The 19794-nt window shown below is 41.1% G+C and overlaps 1 protein-coding gene across 3 annotated transcripts in view; it reads left to right on the top strand.

Annotated features, from left to right (window-relative positions):
* Positions 1–19794, top strand: part of ZFYVE27 (zinc finger FYVE-type containing 27) — a 141288-nt gene that overhangs the window by 96524 nt on the left and 24970 nt on the right. For all 3 annotated transcript variants that reach the window (XM_085888072.1, XM_085888078.1, XM_085888087.1), the window contains one exon: positions 1414–1585. In XM_085888072.1, the coding sequence (XP_085744198.1) occupies positions 1414–1585 (172 nt within the window). The remainder of the gene's footprint in view (positions 1–1413; positions 1586–19794) is intronic.

The following is a 19794-nucleotide window of genomic DNA, read 5'->3' as shown; positions in this document are numbered from 1 at the left end:
GCATTAAAGAAGTTACTCAATGAAATTGGTGCTGAAATGTCATTTATGTTGCGGTGGTGGGGTGGTGGTTATGCTGGAGGAGGTCCATACTCTTGACATAGGAGGAAGCCCTGGGGGAGCACTCGCAACAAGCCATGAACATTTCTGTAGGTAAGAACCAATCCTAGATGGATCACCACTCCATCGTAGTGGACAGAAATTTCTGCTGACCAGCCATGGAAACTAAACCCACCCCAGTGCTGGCATCGTAACAAGGCTTGACCCACTTCATCACCAAGCCACTCATTTCTTTAGCACCAAAATAAATTTGTCATTGCAAGAAGCACTTCATTATGCCCTCTCCTCCTCTCCCCCCACCAATCCACAGACGGAGACCAAACATGCTTTACTCTTACACTTTTACGATGTGCATCACGTCATCTTAATTTGAGGTGGAAAAGAGATGTGTATAGTATTTGGCAATCGTAAAGTCTCAGGATTTTAAGTGAAATTTTCAGCAGCTGCAGGATAATGACTCGAAATGATTTTTGCATCAATTTGTATTCCATCGTAACAACATATTTAAGCATGGTTTTTCCAATACATTTTGTGTTTGGGGCTGATCATGTATCACTTTCTTTACAGTTCCACATTGTGTCCTTTTGAGAGGTGTTTGATCAACGATTAAGGAGAGATACTCCTTTATTGAATTGCAGTCAGCTAGCTACCCATCACCTGTAAACATTTTCTTTAGAACGATTAACTTAACAAATACAGTCCAAAGTGCTGCTTGGCCAACACTTATCCATTCCAATGTCATATTAACAAGGTCACACAGACATAAGCCATGGTAGCCACTGTCTCATCCCATACCATGTTTGTTTGTCTGACTATTCTTCTAAAAAAAAAATGGAGTTGAAGGTTTTTTTTTTAACCGACCAGCAAGGTTTTTGGTTCTTAAAAATGTGTTGAAGAATCCTTTTTTCTTCTTTGTATTACTTGTGAAATTTTTAAATTTAATTTTAATTCTGTAGTTTTTCTTTTCTCCAAGTTATTCATCCACCAATGATATATTGATATTTAAGCAACTAGAATGTTTTGGTCTTTAAAAATAGAAACAAATTAAGCTTTGTGTTTTTGTCTGAAAGTTCACATTGTGCTGAGGTGATAAATGGTTCATGCCTATTTATGAGCTTTTCATATTGATTGCAAATCTGACCTCCTTTGCTTACATCCTTTTTTTTTTCCACTCTGTTGCTGTCTGTCCCTTGTTTGCATCTCCTTTGTTTTCCATCACACTGAGTTAAACGTCTACCATCTTTCATACATGCTGCTCTTTTATGAGCACACGTACGTCTGCATATGTGTACATCCCACCCACCCTCCTTTTTGGCGTGTAACATCGATATGTTAAAACATTTGCTTCATACACAGGGAGATGACGAGGGACCGTGGAGCCTGGTTGAACTCGATCCAGTGAATGGGCCGCAGGATGTAGTGGGCAACAATGGACCGCAAGGACGTGGTGAGCCCATCAAACAAGTGAGCAAGGTGGTTTCCAAACTGGCTGAGCTTAAACGTCGGCACTATCCTCCGAGCTCCCCTGGTAAGTTTTTTTTTCTGCTATGAGAACTGCCAAGTGAATCTTTATGCTTTGGTGATCACTCACCCTCTGCCTAATTGTATCAACAAAACAGTGATAATTTTGTTGCATGAATGCTTCTTCCCTCCTTTTCTCTAACTTGTATCTCCTTCCAACTTCTTTTCCATTTTCTCTTCTTTCCACAACTCCTTTACTCCCCTTACATTTTCACTCCACAAAATGCAGACGTAATATTTAGATGACCTTTATATTTATTTATTCTACTTGATCCTTGTTCCTTTTTCGATTAAAAAAGAAAAAAAACCCCAAAAAACAGACTTGCTAGAATTCAATTTCTCTGCAGTTGAGGCAACAATGGATGGGAAAATACCCTAGCCAAGCTGCCCTAAATTCTGTTGCTGCTGTTGCTGTAGGCCAAGGTTTTGGCCTTATTCAGTACTATTTGTCTTTGCAGACCTCTGCAACACTAAGCTCTGCCCTCATACCACCACCCTCCCCTCATCATCCACCCCCCCCTTCACCAGAACTGTAATGTTTTTGTTGGCTTTGTTCCCTCTGTCTGCTTTCTGTTTTCTCTCTCCACCCTTGGGACTGTCAAAGTAAATTCAGTTTTGGGCACACATGGGTCAGATGTTCATACTTCAGTTGACTCAGAACAAGAGCTTGCTTTAAAACCTGCATTTGAGATGTGGCGCAGAGTTCTCACTATGCATCATAATGAAAATTTGGATATTTGTAACTACACACTGCATTGCGCCAAAGTTGTGGAATGCGGTCTTATTTAACATGTTGAGGTGTATTGAAAAGTCAAACATGATCAACACATTTGTGCATATAGTTTAAAGTGCACATTACATATCGTTATATTTGTTTAAAAAAAAAAGAAAAGAAAAGAAATATCCAAGGTGGGCATCGCTTGACTTGTTAAAAAAAATACTGCAAGAAAAAAGAAGTAGATTTTGTAAAGGTTCCAAAAAAAAAAACCAAAGGAAATGTATCTATAAATATATAAAAGACAATATAGAATCATGTTTTTCATATAGAACATTTTTTGTTGGCATGTGTTGGACTATTGTGAGAATTTTGTTGACGGAACTTTTTGACTGCCCCATGTAATCGATATATTCTCGGAAAAAAATACATTAAATTGCTGGAAGTACATTGGTATTGTTTTGAACGATTTGAGATTATGGCTTTGAAGAACAACATGGTTGTCTTTCTCGCAAGGAATGTTTTGGCCAGAGTCCATACAATGGGCGTTCAAAGTGTTTTCGAAACGATATACTCGCAATACTCCAAGATGCAACAACTTTTTTATATGTTTCAATGTACACGTACATATAGTTAGTAAGTATAAGTATTTCCCTGCGTCTTTAGATGCAATTGTATCTGGAACAATAATATACATTAACATATTTTCAACTATCCGTGTGTATCTCGTTATGAGAACTTTTTGAACACCTCTTGTATTTCTGTGCGAGTCACATTTAGTATGACCACGTGCAGTAGGTATTCAAAATCATCCACATATGTGCTTTGTCTTAATTACAGTATTGTGGTTCTTGTTGCAATTGTTTTCTTTAGTAACGAAGTAATTTTTGTCCCACCTAAAGTTATGCACAGTGTGGTTACTCTCAGCAGTATGATTCCAAGGAAGCAAAATTTTTTGTTCTGTTAGTATATCGCATCACTTTTAATTATACCATTCATTTTGTGCCATAAAGGCACATAGGGCTGCCGAAGCAGTTTCATTGGCAAGGAGTACAGTCATGGATGGGTCGCCACTCCGACGCAGGTTACCCCTAATGGTTATTACTCCAGTACACTGGTACTCATTTCAATCACCTTGGAATTATGACAGGCTGAGTCAACCCCACCTGGTGTTAATTCAACGGTCGACAGGGGATCAAACTCAGGACCCTGAGGTCCCAAGCCAGCCACCTTCACCACTAAGCCAACACCAGGCTTGTCATATCACTTATAAGGTGGAAAAAAGTCTGAGGGTCACCTCCAAAATTCTGTCATCCCACCAACATAACAAAGTTCCATTCACAAACTTTATTGATGCACAAATTTTGGGCAAACGAGCATGTCCAAGCCCCCCCCTTCTCTTTTGCAGATTCACATTCAAAACCCACCCTTAGGGTGGGTAAACAGCCTCTTCACGAGTTGCAATTTATATTCCCATATGCTTTGTAAACGTTTGTTTTTGTCTCAAAAAATTATTGCTGGACTTCACGTGCATTCTGCATCGCTACAAAGTCAACAAGGGATTTGTATGTGTTTTTTACTGAAGTTTTCTATCATGGCATGTCGTTGATATTAAATGCCATTATTTTGATTACTGAAACAGAAATTATTTCAAAGAATGATAGTTACCAGACATATAAATAAATATAAAATAGACATATTATATAGCATAGCAGGCCTCAAAAGCCAGCCGCAGACTGGGCATCCTCAGTCATTCCAAGTCTTTCCTTAAAATATCAGAATGATTCAGTCACTGAAGCCTTTGTCCATAGCTAAATGGAGTATTGCTCTCTCTCCTATGGGCTCGGGGCCCCAAGCATCACATATGTCTCGTGGAATCTCTCAACATTATTGGAATCTCCCACGATGAACCTGAAGTAAAAGATCTGCTGTTCTCACATTGCAGGCTGGTGGGTGGCCTCTCTGGTTTTTGGTTGTGTATTATTTGTTTGTTTGTTTTTAACTGCCTCTCCTCTGGTTTAGCTCCCTCGTCTCTCTCAGCTCTCCAACCCTCTCCAACAACTCCAAGATGTACATGTTCTTCCAGTAACCCACAACTGGTTAAACCTTAAAAATCTATGCTATGACTGCACACCTCAACTCTTTTGTTCTTCACTTCTCTTGTATATAGAACTGCCTTCCAGAGGCTGTGCTCTCCCACTTTTTATTCCAGGGCATCAAGCAGATGGTACAACATCATGTCATGCTACCACCCCCCCCATCCTTACCCACAATATTTATTCCCCACATTAACCATTCAAAACCCAACAATCTTAATTACAGGTGTAGTGTTTCCTTCCCTCCTCTCCCTCTCTCCTCTTTACCTGTTTGTCCAATCCCTTGCTTTTTGTGTCCAAGAGTCGCCCTGCTGCTCTATCTCAGTTCCTAGCCTTTGTCGCCTTCCTTTTCCATGAATGTAGATCTTATAGAGAAAAGACAGTATATTTATAATGTTGCAATCTCCTAAACATTTTGCTTAAAAACCTCATCGGTTGTCCGTCGAGGGGCCGTCAAAGACTGGAGGGTAATCTGACCTGTGTTTCAAATGAGAATGAGCAGCGAGATGAGCTCCATTTACAAATTTCCTGCTGCATAAGGGGCAGATCATGGTGCTGAGGCATAAACTACCCTCTCCTTCTCTCCTGCGTTCTTGCTCTCTCTTGGTGTCCCCAAGTTTTGGGATGATGGAGTAACGCTCACCAGGATTTGCGTTTTAGGGCTTCCTGCTCCCATTCAATAATTGGGATATTTTACATAAGCAGGCAACTCTTCAAAACATCCTTGAATTGAAGTTTCTGCCCTCATGCGGAACGTTTACCATGTGTTAGTTCTCCTTACAGAGCTATCTTTGGGAGCCAATCGTCTTCCATTCCGACAACATTGGCCTATCCAGTGCAGTTGAGCTGTGATGATGAGGGATTCTGTGGTTGGCATGTTGGCCATTTTCAACACCTTTGAGTTGGTGATCTTGTCATGCCACTTGATGTTCAGAATCTTCTGTAAGTGGTGATTTTGAACTGTGTTGAACTTCTTAGCGTACCGATGGTAGAGCGTGTAGGTCTCTACCAAATACAAGAGTGATGTTGGTACCACAGATCGACAGAGTTTGCACTTGGTAGAAGCCTTGATATCATGCCGAGACCAGACATGGTCTTGCAATCGGCTGTAGGCAGCAGAGGCTGCTTGTACATGCTTAGTGACTTCAGCATCAAGAGAGTTGGTGTCTGTGACAATACTGCCCAGGTAGGTGAAGCTATGTACAGTCTTGAGTACTTCTCCGTTCAGGAATACTTTTAGTGCTTCCACTGAAGGAGTATTTAGTGAGGGCTGAAAAAGCAATTCAGTTTTCTTCACATTTATTGAGAGTGAAAAAGGTGAGTGCAGCCTTGAAGGTGTTCAGCATCCTTTGAATATGTAGCAGGTTGGTGGACAGCAGTGCAGTGGACAACAGTTCCTCAATGCACTTCTTGTGTCCCTTGGTGTCAGCCTTGAGTCTTCTAAGATTGAAGAAGCCACCATCACATCTGGTTCTTAAGAACACCCCAGTAAGTTGTGTGTCTTCATTTGTCCTCAACACCACAGTTAAATATAATGTAAAAATGGTAGGTGCCAGCACACAACCCTGCTTCACGCCATGGCTGACACCAAAGGGGGTCACTGCATTCAGCCCCAGCTTTGACTGTGGCCTTCATGTTGTCATGAAAGCTTTTTATCTTGCTAGGGAGGCCAAACAAGGAAAGGACCTTCCAAAGAGTCACCCTATCTATGGAGTGAAAAGCCTTGTTAAAATCAACAAAGACTACATACAGCTGTTGATGTTGTTCAATCACTTACAAAAGCAAGTCAAAACTTACAAGTAGGGTGACAACTTTTTGGATGACCCTTGAGGGGAGGCAGAGAGAATCTTCAGAGCTCTTAAAAAATGTATAATTGTAGAAATTGAAATTGCTTACTGTATAGCTGAGCTTGAAAGCAGGTAATGAAGATGGACAAACAAAGGAAGATGGAAATATATTTTAATATCTTTTCCAAACTTTTTCATCATGAGCTCGTCATACACTATTTTGGGGCTGTAATTGCTATTTAGGCTGTTGGTTGGTTGTTGTTGATTATTATTGCATGTTATTTAGCTGAGCTGCGGCCAATCGGAGCATTCCGTAAAATGGATCAACGTGTAGTCTGACCCCGTGGCTTTCTTTCAAAATATGGTTTGTGCAAGTTCAAGTTTGAGGCAAGACTTGGAAATTTGTACTCAGATGTATCTTGAATTTGCTTTATTTGTAAGTGTGAATGTTTATTTGAGGTTTTATTCAGACTTTGTGTTAAAATGCCATTGTTGTGTATTTGTATTCCATTTTGTTGTAATACATGATGTGTATTATTCCATCCTTATGGTAATTTATCATTCACGTTTTCATAAAGAATTTGAGCTCTAAATCTTCTTGGTTTTTTTTTTTTGGTGCATCTGCTAGCCTCCAGATATCAATGTATTTTCTGTGCCTCGTAAGCTCAGTCATTGACAGCTTGAAATCTGCCTTCTATTTACCTAATAGCATGTTTATTTTTTTTTATCCCCATGATGCTTTTTAAAAGAAAATGGGGGCGATTATTGTAATTGGCCCTGTGTGTGTGTCTGTGTCCGTCTGTCACGTTATCTCCTCCCAAATGGTTGGGCAGACGTTTATCAAATTTGGTAGTTATGATCACTGCATGGCATGAATGTTCAAGAGCAGTATCATTTTTGGTCTCACCCCCTGCGGCAGGGTCAAAAGGTCGGGTCAATTATGGGCACATTTTAAAACATTTTAAAATTAAATTGTATATGCAATCAACATTGAGGGGTGCATAAAATGTGTAACGATTTTTAGCTCACCTGGAACATAGTTCTGGGGGGCGAAGAGGATGGCAGGTCGTCCGTCCGTCCGTCCGTCCACCAACACTTGCAGCTTCTCTGAAACTACACACACGATTTAAAAGAAGCTTGACCACAACCTTCATCACCTGGTAGGTACCAAAGCTTGTTCACGACATTAAAAAAATCGGGCCCTAAGGTAGTGTATGGGGGCTGCCCTCCAAAATAGGTATTTGCTTTCTTCTCAAAAACCACACATACAATTCTGATGAAACTTGACCACAACCTTCATCACCTGTGATGTATCAAAGTTTGTTGATGCCATTAAAAAAAAACGTGGTGGTTTGGTGGTTTACGAAGGGTGGGGTGGGGGGGGGCTTGCCCCACAAAATAGGTATTTGCTGATTCCGTCCCATGTTGATTTCCTCCTCAGTATCATTATTCTACCAGGTGAGTGTCGATGGGTATTGCCCCAATTTTTGGGGATTTTACCCCTGGTTCATGCCCCAGGGGTCAAAACAATTTTTGTTTTTCAACTCAGAATTTGATGTTGAGTTCGGGTTCAAACTTTTTGCCATCTTTCAATTTTGCTTTATGTGGGAAGCATGGGGATTTGCGATGGCGCCATCAACTTCGCTCTCGTTTGACTTGCTTTTGCAAGCAAGTACGTATGTTGGTTTTGTTGAAGGTATATTTCCCATCCCTTTGGTTGATCTTTGCAAAGAGGCCAAAGGAACCACCTTCCAGAGGCAGTTCTGTCTGACCATTCCCACAAGGACTTCAAGCAAACAATTCACCACCATCTCTTGTCACTCCCAATTCTGACCCATGATCTTTCTTATAACCCATTAACCTTTCCTACCTAAACCATCTTACTTGCTAGTTTCAGTGCTTCCTTCCCATCCTGCCTCTCCTCTTTTCCTGTTCATTTATTCCCTTGATGTTTGTTCCACTGTCAGTTCTACCTTGCTCTTCCATGAACCTCGCTCCTGTAAAGAAAAGGAAAAGCCTACAATTGATTGCAATACAAAGATGGTTGAAGTTCAACAATGATAGTACAATATGGTTCAATTGAATTGCACAATTTGCTGCAGTTTTAAGTTTGTAAAATATGCACCTTACATGGATACTGGTAGGCTTAATTCATTGATTTATTTTCCAACTTCCCACTCTCCTCTTCTTGACGTTGTGGATTGGTTCAATCATCGAACCACTCCATTTGGCAATCTGGACATCCACAATGATTAAATTGTGGCCACATTATTGCAGCGTCTGCTCATATCTTCTGCCGCCAAAATGCAGACAACTTCCTGAGATGCTTAACAATGCCAGATGTACAAATGGCGCAACTGTGAAAAAGTTCTCAAATTTCAAACCAGCTGAACTGCATATGTAAAGTGATGAAGACTTTTTATTTTCATATAATTCTTTTCTGTTTCTGGTATGATTGTATTTGGTCGTTGTCAAAATTTTGTTTGCATTTCTTATACAGTAAACTATTCTAAGTTTTGGCTGGAAAGCCTTGCCAAGAGGTGTATTTTCATTTTGATTGCACTTTGCATGTATCATATGTAGAGTACTGTATGTCATCTCTTTTTTTGAGTATAGGTTTTGCCAATGCTGTAGATACCTAGCTTTCACCAAAATGAAACACTAAATCAGAGACGCAATTTGAGTGAGTTACGGAGGGAGGTAGGGGTCGTGCAGATGTCGTTTATCTTTCAGAGTTGAGATCGATTATATTTCTACAATAAAAATGCTCATGCCTTTTAGTGTTCCTGTATTATTTTAGCACTGAGAAAGTGATTGTTTTTGCATAGTTATTATTGTTATTACCTTCGCCACTGAAGGTGGAAGGACATTATGTTTTCACCCCTGTCTGTTTGTCTGTTTGTTTGTGTGTAGGATGTCTCAAAAAGTTATTGACAGATTCGGATGAAACTCGGTGGACACGTTGGGTGTGTGATAAGGAAGAATTTTTTTTTCAATTTTGTTGAAGATCCGGATCCGATAATTTTTAAAAAGTGATTTTTCACCATTGAGAGATCGGGCCAAAAATGATATACAGCTTGATATTTCAAAAATGTATTGGGGCCCAATATGTTCTCGTGGGTTCGGCATTACGAGGCGGAGGTATGCGCTCTCCCGAGTTGCCCTTCTAGTTATTGCTGTGGTACTTTGCTGCTCATTTATTCTGCAGGTAAGTTTGTTGTTTTTTTTTCTTTTTGGATTTCAGATCATCCATCGTTAACCCTTCGGCTTCATTTGCTGTGACAAAGCGCTACTGTCCAAACGTTCAGTGTTTCCTTGCTTCCCACGGCGGTTAGCACACCTCGATCAATTTTCTGTTTCTTTCTTCCAATGTCGACCTGACCTCCGACGCAGTCCCATAATCGCCTTCATGAGCAAGACTAGTCTTTCATTTTACAGACCAGTCAACTTGCTTTCAATGATAAGCATGGAATCTTTTTTTTGCTACTGATGGACAAGTCTTTCCTCTTTTCAAACTGCCTCATATTCGGGCACGTTTGGATTCATTCTCAGTCACACCATGTATGTGCTCATGCTCCTCTCCCAGTAATGATTGTAAGCTCTAATATCAAACAAGAGGCCAGGACTGCTCCCCTGGACATATATCGGTCATTTGACACAGTATTTCATCCTGCTCTGCTTACCAAGCTTGCTTCCAGTGGCAAACAAGGCTGCCTTAATACCTATCTTTTTGATTTCTTCCACTTATTTTGGAAACACATTGCGATCAATGGAACCCTCTTCTTGTGGAAGCTGGAGTACCCCAATACAATCAATGTCTTGGGTCCAGTATTGTTCCTCTCAGACGCTCTGGAAAACCCTTTCTTCCTTTTTACAAATGACTCCACATTCTGTCGTGTTACAGTACCCCTTCCCACTGACAAGCAGACAGGTCTCTGCTGATCTCATGGAATTGATTAGATGCTCGTGTGATAAGTGGAATATGCCTTACAAACCTCGCAAATCTCAACCTCACCCTTTTTCTTCGAAAGGATTATCAAATGAATCCACCTGTTTCTATGGTAAGTCACCAGAAGAGATTCACTTTCTTGACATACTCAGGACTGAGATAGCAGAGGGAGTTACATCTGGTAATGGACAGTAGAAAACAGAGAGACCATCATCTTGGTCTGTGATGCAAGTCCAACAGATCCTGGGCTTCATCCTCATCATGGAGATTCCAATATTTTTGAGAGCCTTAGATTTCACAGAATCCAGGAGAGTGGTGTCATTTTGGGGTGCCAGCCCTCAGAGAGCATTACTCCAGTTAGCTGCAGACAAAGGCCTTGCAGGCCGTGAGTAGCCCTGATTTTCCAAGGAAAAAAAAAAACTTGGATCGACGGAGGATGCCCACTCTGCATCTGGCTTTGGAAGCTAGCTTTGCGATGCGATCAGCCGAGGAAAAGTCATGGCTCATGGTGAGACCTCGAACTTCATGAGACTAAACCTCTTACAGTAGATGACCAAGGAAATGGATGATAGGTGGGTTCATCTTGGTTCTTCTGGAGAGATAGGATGAGACTGAAAGGAATATAATCACCACAATGTCCTTCGATCCTGGAAAATCTCAGCGTGCTGGTTATGATGATGGTGTTCAAAGCAGAACAAAAGAAATCTCACTCGCATTAAAAACGCAATGTGTTGTAAATGAAGTCCGGTTGATGATTTACTGCCTCGTCATCTCGACAGCAGTTGGTGAAGAAAAAGGGTTTCTTGGCGTCGAGCTTCCGCAGCTGTAAAATGGTGTCGAAAATGGTAAGCAGAAGAGGAGACTCGTTCGTTTTCGTCATGGTTGTTCACCAAACAAACAAAATCCACTTCGCTCATTTGTCTTGATGTTGATGAACAAAAGTCACCAGATTGAGATGTTGAGTGACTTGTGAATAGGAATGAGAAAAGGCTTGTAAGGAAAAGGCGCATGAGCTTCTAACTCGTCGTGGTGACGAGCTCCCGTTAAACGCACCTTGCAACATTTACTGCGTCCATTGGTTCTCTGCAAAGACTCCACTGATTTGCTACTCGTGTTCACACATTTCCTTTATCTAATGAATAAGATTCATCAGATGTCCGTCTCTGTTCACGTGTTTTTCCAAGGACTGTTGGGCCGACGAACACCAAATTTGGCACACAGCCCAAGTCCGATCCAGGGATTGTCGTAAGGGTATTTTAATTCACCACCCGAGCCTTTAAAGATCACTTTTCTAGCTTTTTCATATACATGCAATCTCATTGGTTAACAGATATCACGTAACATTTAACACGGCCGAAGGGCAGCGCACCTCATTATTCGAGCTGTGTCTTCCACCCATTGGCTCACTGCACAGCTAGCCTGACTCCACGCACAATGTTGGAATAGAACCGAACTAGATCTGATAAATAAGATTCATTGGATGTCTGTCTGTCTGCGTTTTTTGCTAAAACCGCTGGGCTGACAACCACTAGATTTGGTACACAGACCAAGTCTGACCTGGGGTATGTCATCCACAACCTCAGCCTTTAAAGACCCCTAAGATTTCCCCCCCCCCCACCAAATGCTTTTTACATGCTTGAGAGAAGACTTTTTACATGTTTGGGAGATAAGACGCCTTAAGATCCCGAAGGCCCCAAAGACCCTCAAGACCATTGAAATCCCCAAACACCATTAAGACCCTTTATAACCCCAAAGACTGTTAAGACCCTTAAGTCTTTTGTAGACCCTTAGAGCCTAAAGACCCTTAAGATTTCATAGACCCTTAAGAACTGTAAGATCCCAAAGACCCTTTAAGACCTCAAAGACCCTTCAGACCCAAATGACCTGAAGGACACTTAAGACCCCAAGACCCTTAAGATCCCTTTACCCACTGGTGTTCTGGCTCTCCTGCCCCTACACACTTTCCCCTCCCCTCACCCCCACCCCGTCGGTTCTCCCCTGCCCCCGATCTGCCTGCCCCATTCTCAGCCCTGCTGGCTCTCCTGCTTCTCCCACTTCTCAGTACCCCCCCCCACACCCACCTGGGCAATGCCAGGTAACCCTGCTAGTTAGAAATATTAGCAAAATTCAAAGAAGAATTAATGAGTCACTACACTGGCTTACCACTAGATCTAGAATACAAGAAACCAAACATTCCAATTATTCATGTACCATTGGGCATACTTTGTTAAAACAGTCATCATTATCACAAAGAATAGTGTTTGAGTGTAAGATGTTAGTCTCTTCACAAAACCAGAAGGATTCAAATTTTATTTATTTGTCAGTAGCCTCAAGCAGTGCGGTGATTTGTGGGACATGTGCCAGAATAGCCTTTGTGAACGTTTGTAGTTTGGATGCTTGTGAGGTGATTTAACCATGATGGAGAGAAAAGTGGAGGAATATTTTGAAGGCAAATGTTTATGCAAAGATTTTTTTGCCTGCCAATAACCTGTTTATATTTGCTTTGTGTTTGAGAGCAAGGAAAGCCTTTTGGCACTGCTCCGTCCCCCTCTCTGCTTCCCTAAATATATCTTCACGCTTACCTTGCTTCGTCGTTATTACGTCATATTTGTAATTTAGGATGAGCTGGGCTGATGAAAGCCCTACTAACATAGGGTCGCTTGTGTTCCTCAAAGTGAGTTAAAATTGAAAATGCTCTTTTGCCGATCAGAAATATAATTGGCTTGCATAATATCAGCGTAGCCTCTCGTGTGAACGAGAAAATCGTTGCATTTGTTTTGGTGGTTCACGTAGTTGCATCATGTGTTTATCTCTCTGTCTGTCTATCTGTTTGTCTTTGTCTCTGTCTTTTTATTTTCTGGAACGAGCCACAGGCTTTGTTCCGACTTTCATCTTCTCTTTTGCGAGTATCAGAAAGCTCCTCAGAAATGAACTGTGGCAACATCATTGCTTTGCCCTTTTCTCCTTCTGATGTACAAGCAATATTCAAATGTTATAAAGCATTGCCAATTTTAGGTTTCACAGTGATACACTGGACTCTTTTACGACGACATGATGCAAAGCCCAGCCTGCAAATGCCTCACATGCTTATTCCAACACTCTGACAACCTGCATTTACCGTGAAAACTCCGTCTTACTTATAATTTGGGGTCTCCGCTTTATGAATTTTTTTTCCAAACAGTCCGTTGGTCCCAAGTCCCAATATGGTACCTGGACAAGCAACTCAATATTTTATCAAGTACTCAACCATTCTAAGTGCTTCCTGTATTTTTACCATGTAATATGAAATATCACCAACTACTTCAAGCACTATGTGAAGTGACAAGACAAAGTTGAATTTTGAAAAGGTGACACTGAAAAGGTCTTTCCTGTTTTATAAACTTGTCATTAATATCTGGGTTGACAGGACAGCTTGTTGGAAATGTATTTGCTTCAAAGTTGTCTGAGCCTGGGTTCAACCGTTGCTGATTTTTTTAATCCAAATTATTATGCTATTCTTTGATCTGATGTGACGTGTAAATATCATCAACTTGGCAATAATATCAAAAGCCCGTGGTAAAAATACCATGATAGAAGAAGAAAAATAACGGGTCTTTTATTTTTGCTCTGGTTGAAAGAGCTCAAAAAATATGAAGTTCAATCAGGAACGTCTTGAGTTGTTGTACGTACCTGGCACATAAAGAAAAGAAGAGAGTAAAATGAGTTTAATAACTTGTTGATTTATTCAAAACATTTGATTGGTTAAATCTTGGTTCCAAATGTTGCACAATCTTCACTTTATATGCGTGAAGACACAATCTTTTGTGTCAAACTTCGTTTTTTTAGGTCATCTCTTCGAGCATGACCTAATAATATTGGTGTTGAGAGGAGAGGTGATGGTCCGTCCGTCCGTCCGTCCACAATGAAGTTGAAGCGGGAGATCTGGTCATTAGTGATCCTGATAGAGGTCGATGAGACGTACACGATGGTATGACTTTCAAGGTCACCGAAGGTCAAGGTCAAGGTCACGAGGCCTTTGAAGTTGCGAAAATGACGATTTTCAAATTCTATCTCCTCTGCCATTTCTAAAACGATCTTGAATTTGATTGTGGCATATGAATCTACGGGACAATATCTAAATTTTTCTCAGGCCGGATTTTTGATATTCGCTTTCGTTTTCGTGTCACGTGACTTCAAATTTGGCAAAAAATGCGAAAATGACGATTTTCAAAATCTATCTCCTACATTTCTCAAGCGATCTTGAATTTGATTGTGGCATATAAATCTATGGGACAATATCTAAATTTGGTCGGGCCGGATTTTCAATATTCACTTTCGTTTTCGTGTCACGTGACTCCAAAGTTGGCAAAAAATGTGAAAATGACGATTTTCAAAATCTATCTCCTCCTACATTTCTCAAGCGATCTTGAATTTGATTATGGCATATGAATCTATGGGACAATATCTAAATTTGGTTGGGCAGGATTTTCGATATTCGCTTTCGTTTTCGTGTCACGTGACTTCAAAGTTGGCAAAAAATGCGAAAATGACGATTTTCAAAATCTATCTCCTACATTTCTCAAGCGACCTTGAATTTTATTGTGGCATATGAATCTATGGGACAATATATAAATTTCGTCGGGCCGGATTTTCGATATTCACTTTCGTTTTCGTGTCACGTGACTTCAAAGTTGGCAAAAAATGTGAAAATGACGATTTTTATGCGAAAATGACGATTTTCAAAATCTATCTCCTCCTACATTTCTCAAGCGATCTTGAATTTGATTGTGGCATATAAATCTATGGGACAATATCTAAATTTTGTTGGGCCTGAATTTTCGATATTCGCTTTCGTTTTCACGTCACGTGACTTCTTCAAAGTTTGCAAAAACTGCCCTACCTTCAGGAGGCTATATATGTTCTCGCAGAGATGACCGTCACTCCCGCACGGGGGTAATTTTCCTGTAGGTTGGATTAATTTGAAACAACTTTTATTTAATTTTTCTCTCTGAGGAGCATTTCCATGTTTCGGGGAAGAGGGGAGGAGGGGAGTGGTGGTCAGACAGCATTAGCCTATTATATACAGGATACTTATCAAGCCTGGTGTTGGCGCAGTGGTTAGGGCAGCGGCTTGGGATCCAAAAGGTCCTGAGTTCAAGCCCCGTTGGGCCACTGAATTAATACACCAGGGGGTTGACTCAGCCTGTCATCCTTCCGAGGTCGGCGAAATGAGTACCAGTGTACTGGGCCGGTGTATACCCTGGTTGAAATAGGTGTACCATATCCCTGTGTCGTAAGAGGCGACCAGGGTTGCGTCAGGAAGGGCATCCGGCGTAAAACATGTGCCAAATCACTATGCGGATCATAACGGATGATCCGCTGTGGCGACCCCTAAGGGGAGCATCCGAAAGAAGAAGAGAGAAGATACAGGATACTTATCAGGGTCCCATAGAACATCCTTGCAATGAAAAATGAAACTTGAAGACCTCAACTCCCTCCACTCCTCACAAACCCCAAGTCATCCACCTCCCTTCCCAAACTCTAAGGCTCCAGTTACCTCCCCACCCCACCCCCTTGCCAGACCACTACTCAACCCACTCCCCGCCCCCCCAACCCCACAACTCCTACCTGCATGGATTTGATAGAACTTCATTAACACATGGGACAATGGTAGATTATACTCATCCGATATCCAGGATATGTATCTTTGTGAATAAACAGTGTAAATAAATGCTTTCGTGTCCTTTGTCCTCCCTCCACGTTTACTTATTAAATATGCATATGGAGTCACTTGGTCTCTGAGTGATTATAGTTGCTCTGCAGACAAACGGCTTCAGTGATTAATCTTCCCTTAAAGAACAGATTGGGTTTGAGAAAATTAGCGTCCGCATGGAAAGCACCCCGTGTCCGGTGCGGTGTCCGCTCGGGCTCAAACCATCATTTGGGTGGCAGGAGAGGGAGTACCAGCATGTTGCATAGCCGGTTCAGACGTTCCACCAAAACATGGTAGCACCTGCCTCGGCAACTTGCTTTGTACACCTCGTTTAAAGTAAATAATGACAGACGTTTTCTTTCACAATGTCGCAAAATTCCAGGAATTACTTGGACAAAGACCTTTTAATGACATTGGTTTTCTGGACTCTGGTCGAGTTTTTGAAGAGAAAATGGAAGGAAATTAGAAATGTAAACAAACGCATCACATTGTTTGGTCATATCAATGTTGTTACATTTGTGGGTGGAGGGGAGGTAGATATCACCATAGAGGGGGGGGGGAGTTAGATATCACCATAGAGCAGATAGGAATGCATAGAGCAGCATGGTCCGTGTGTGAGTAGTTAGCCATCTCGATGTATAAGTAGGGAAATGTTAGCTTAAGAATTGTCTTGTTTGCATGTGAACCATACAGGGGGTGGTGTGTGATAATAATTAGTTGGGGATTATGGTGAGGGAAATCGTGCATATAACCTCTGTCAACCCCTACCGGGAGGTGCTGGGCGACTCTGCAAGAGAGAGAAAAGAGGGGTGGAGCTTGGATATCCTCGAGAGCAAAGGAAGGAGGAGGAGTTATAGACACCTCCCAAGAGGGCAGAGCATTGCTCAGGAGATGTAGGAGAAGCTTAATCGGGCAGTTGGAGGTCTGAGGAGAACTCGGCTGGGAGTTTGTGTGTGCAAGCCTAAGGAAAGTCTGTGAAGCCATCAAGGTCTGAGGTGAACAGGGAACATAATGGGAAAGAGTTTTGAGGAGGTCGAACTACCTGTGTTCATCGCCCAGAGCCTGTTCGTCATCCTACCCATTACCTCATCATCCCTCACTATCGTCCTACCCATGGTCTGCTCACCTCATTGTCGTCCTCCTCATCCCCCCTCATCGCCTGCTCATCCCCGCTGCTGCCAGAGCTCAGTCCCCTGGTTTTCTCCCCTTCCCGTCAGTGACTGAGTCTGGTGTGTGGTGCCTAGTTCTTCAGATTTCTTTAGATATAATTATTTATCATCGATTTTGTGTCCCCATTTCTTCCCCACCACTGCCCGCCGTCCTATCCCTCTGCAATCACATCATCCCCGAGTTATTGTTTGTGGGTACAGGAAATAAACCCATTGGTTGTAAAAAGCTTTAAGGTTTTTGTGCCTCTCCTCACGACCCACGCGCGCATTGTCCGCCATTAATTCTGAACGTCTCCTCAGGAGTTAAACCGCTCGGGGCATCGCAGGATTTTACCCTCCCGCCACGATGAGCTCAACGTTAGTCGAGCCGACTGCTACATTATTAAGTGTTTGATAAACATGAAAATGTCAACACGTGTGCAAGACATGTCTCCAAAAGCTCGAAGAGGGGGTTCAGTCAAATGTCAGTTAACTGAATGCTGGAATAATAAAAACGAGAATGTTCATTAACCATTGGCCCTGCCAATTCTCAATTCGTTCCCCCTTCACCAGTCACTGCAGGATTAAAGTGGCCTGCTTGGACAGTTTTAACCCTTGTTGTCTGACTTTTCGTCATTGAGGCTTTTTTGGTCATTTTGTTACGTCGCACTGCATTGCAAATCTTCTTCTTAAAACTGCTGTATACCCTTCACACATGGCTACTTGCAAAGTTCGGCATCTTCACCGTGTTCATTGCATTTGGCAATAATGATATTTTGAGACGAATCTACTTGTTGCAGTAGCCTTGGCATACATAGACTCTTGATGGATTAACTTTGTTCGTAGTCGAAGACTGAGGAAGTTAGTTTGTATTGTTCTGTCAATCGACATAAGACCTGTCTGGACTGCACAAATCCTACTCCAATCATGGATTCTTATGTTGGGCCTAAACTGCAGTGGTTAGCGGTTGCTGATAGGAAGTATGATGCATGGCCATGCACTGATTTGTTTTCCATTTCAATATGTGTATGCAAATCTGCTCAAGGATAATGATTAAATTGCCTTGAATGGAGTATTTATCAACTTTATTCGATTACCATCTGGAATGTAGCCCTCCCTTCTCAACGGCTGTTCCAAACAGCTCTATATTCTGTTAGAGGTATGTCCTTTCAAGAGGGGGAGACGCACGGTGGTAAGAAACAATTTTAAGTGTGATGCACTGCACGTTCATGGTAAAATTACAAGTTGTGAAATTTATAATACTTTCAGGAAAATTTAAAATATTGTTATTGAAGTATGAAAAGGAATATGCAGCCAACTGTGCAATGCATATATAATGGCTGCCCAATAAGGTTTTATTCGGGCATCCATTGAATTTGCTTTGTGACGCTTTAAAAAAATAAAATATAAAACATCCGTAATACACACACACACACACACACACACACACACACACACACACACACACACACACACACACACACACACACACACACACACGGTCTGCCTCGCAAGCATGTAAGACGTCGGCTGTTATAAAGCTTGCAGTGTTAGTGTGAGAAATTTCTGTGGATATCCAAAGACTCCATAGCTCAGTGGGCTGTCGCTGTGTAAATGATGAGGTCCTTGGGTTTGAGTCCTGGGTTGAGTCAGAATTTTTTTACATGAGCACCAAGTTGGAATTGTAAAGGGAAAATATTCAGTGGGCACATATAATAATGCTGAGTTTTTGAAAGTTGACTTGTTTCATTCAGCTTGTAAGGTTTAAAAACTGATCTTTCTTTTCCTTTATATGTGAAGGAGCAAAAATAATTTTCTTTATACCCGATGGGTGTTAGTTTTTAGCTCGCCTGTTCGAAGAACAGAGAGCTATAGCGATAGCGATAGCGTCAGCGTCAGTGTGAAAATGTTAAAGTTTTTGGTGCAAGTTATTTAGAAGCTTGCCATTCATTTAATATGTGTACTAGAATGCTGATATTTGGCATGGAGGTTCCTTTGGGGGTATATTATTGATGTGGTGAAGTTGAAATAAAAAATAATTTCAAATGTTTTAAATTTTTGACCTGTTTTGAACTTAACTTTTTTGTAGCACATCAACGTTAAAGTTTTTTTGTGCAAGTTATTTAGAAGCTTGCCATTCATTTAATATGTGTACTAGGATGCTGATATTTGGCATGGAGGTTTCTTTGGGGTATACTATTGGTGGCGTGAAGTTTAAATTAAAAAATAATTTCAAATATTTAAAATTTTTGACCTGTTTTGAACTTAACTTTTTTGTAGCACATCAACGTTTAAGTTTTTGGTGCAAGTTATTTTTTAGAAGCTTGCCATTCATTTAATATGTGTACTAGGATGCTGATATTTGGCATGGAGGTTCCTTTGGGGTATACTATTGGTGTAGTGAAGTTGAAATCAACAAATGATTTAATTTTTTTTTTATTTCAACCTAAGATGGTGTCAAAACCACCCAATGCTCGCCTGTTTATACTAGACGCTTGCCATTCATTTAATATGTGTACTAGTTTACTGATTACTATATACAAATACATATATTGCTTTAAAATTATTTGGATCAGACTTCACTGCAATGCTTTATATAAAATATTATTAGACTAGTCTTTTAAAAACGATAAATGTATAAACAGGCGAGCCATTGGGTGGCTTTGACACCAACTCTCTGGTTAAGACATTGTGTTATCCTTTTTCTTTTTCTTATTTTTTGGCATTCTAATAATAATTTTTCTATCATTCATGAGCCTCAAATGGAGATCACACTGATTTTCAAAATATGCATGAGTTGGTAGTTCCAGCTCTGCCTAATATTGTATT

This window comes from Eptatretus burgeri, chromosome 1, assembly GCF_056783735.1.
Source record: "Eptatretus burgeri isolate ZD-2024b chromosome 1, Ebu_testis_v1, whole genome shotgun sequence".
NCBI classification, from domain to species: domain Eukaryota; kingdom Metazoa; phylum Chordata; class Myxini; order Myxiniformes; family Myxinidae; genus Eptatretus; species Eptatretus burgeri.
This window is presented reverse-complemented; position numbering and strand designations above follow the sequence as displayed.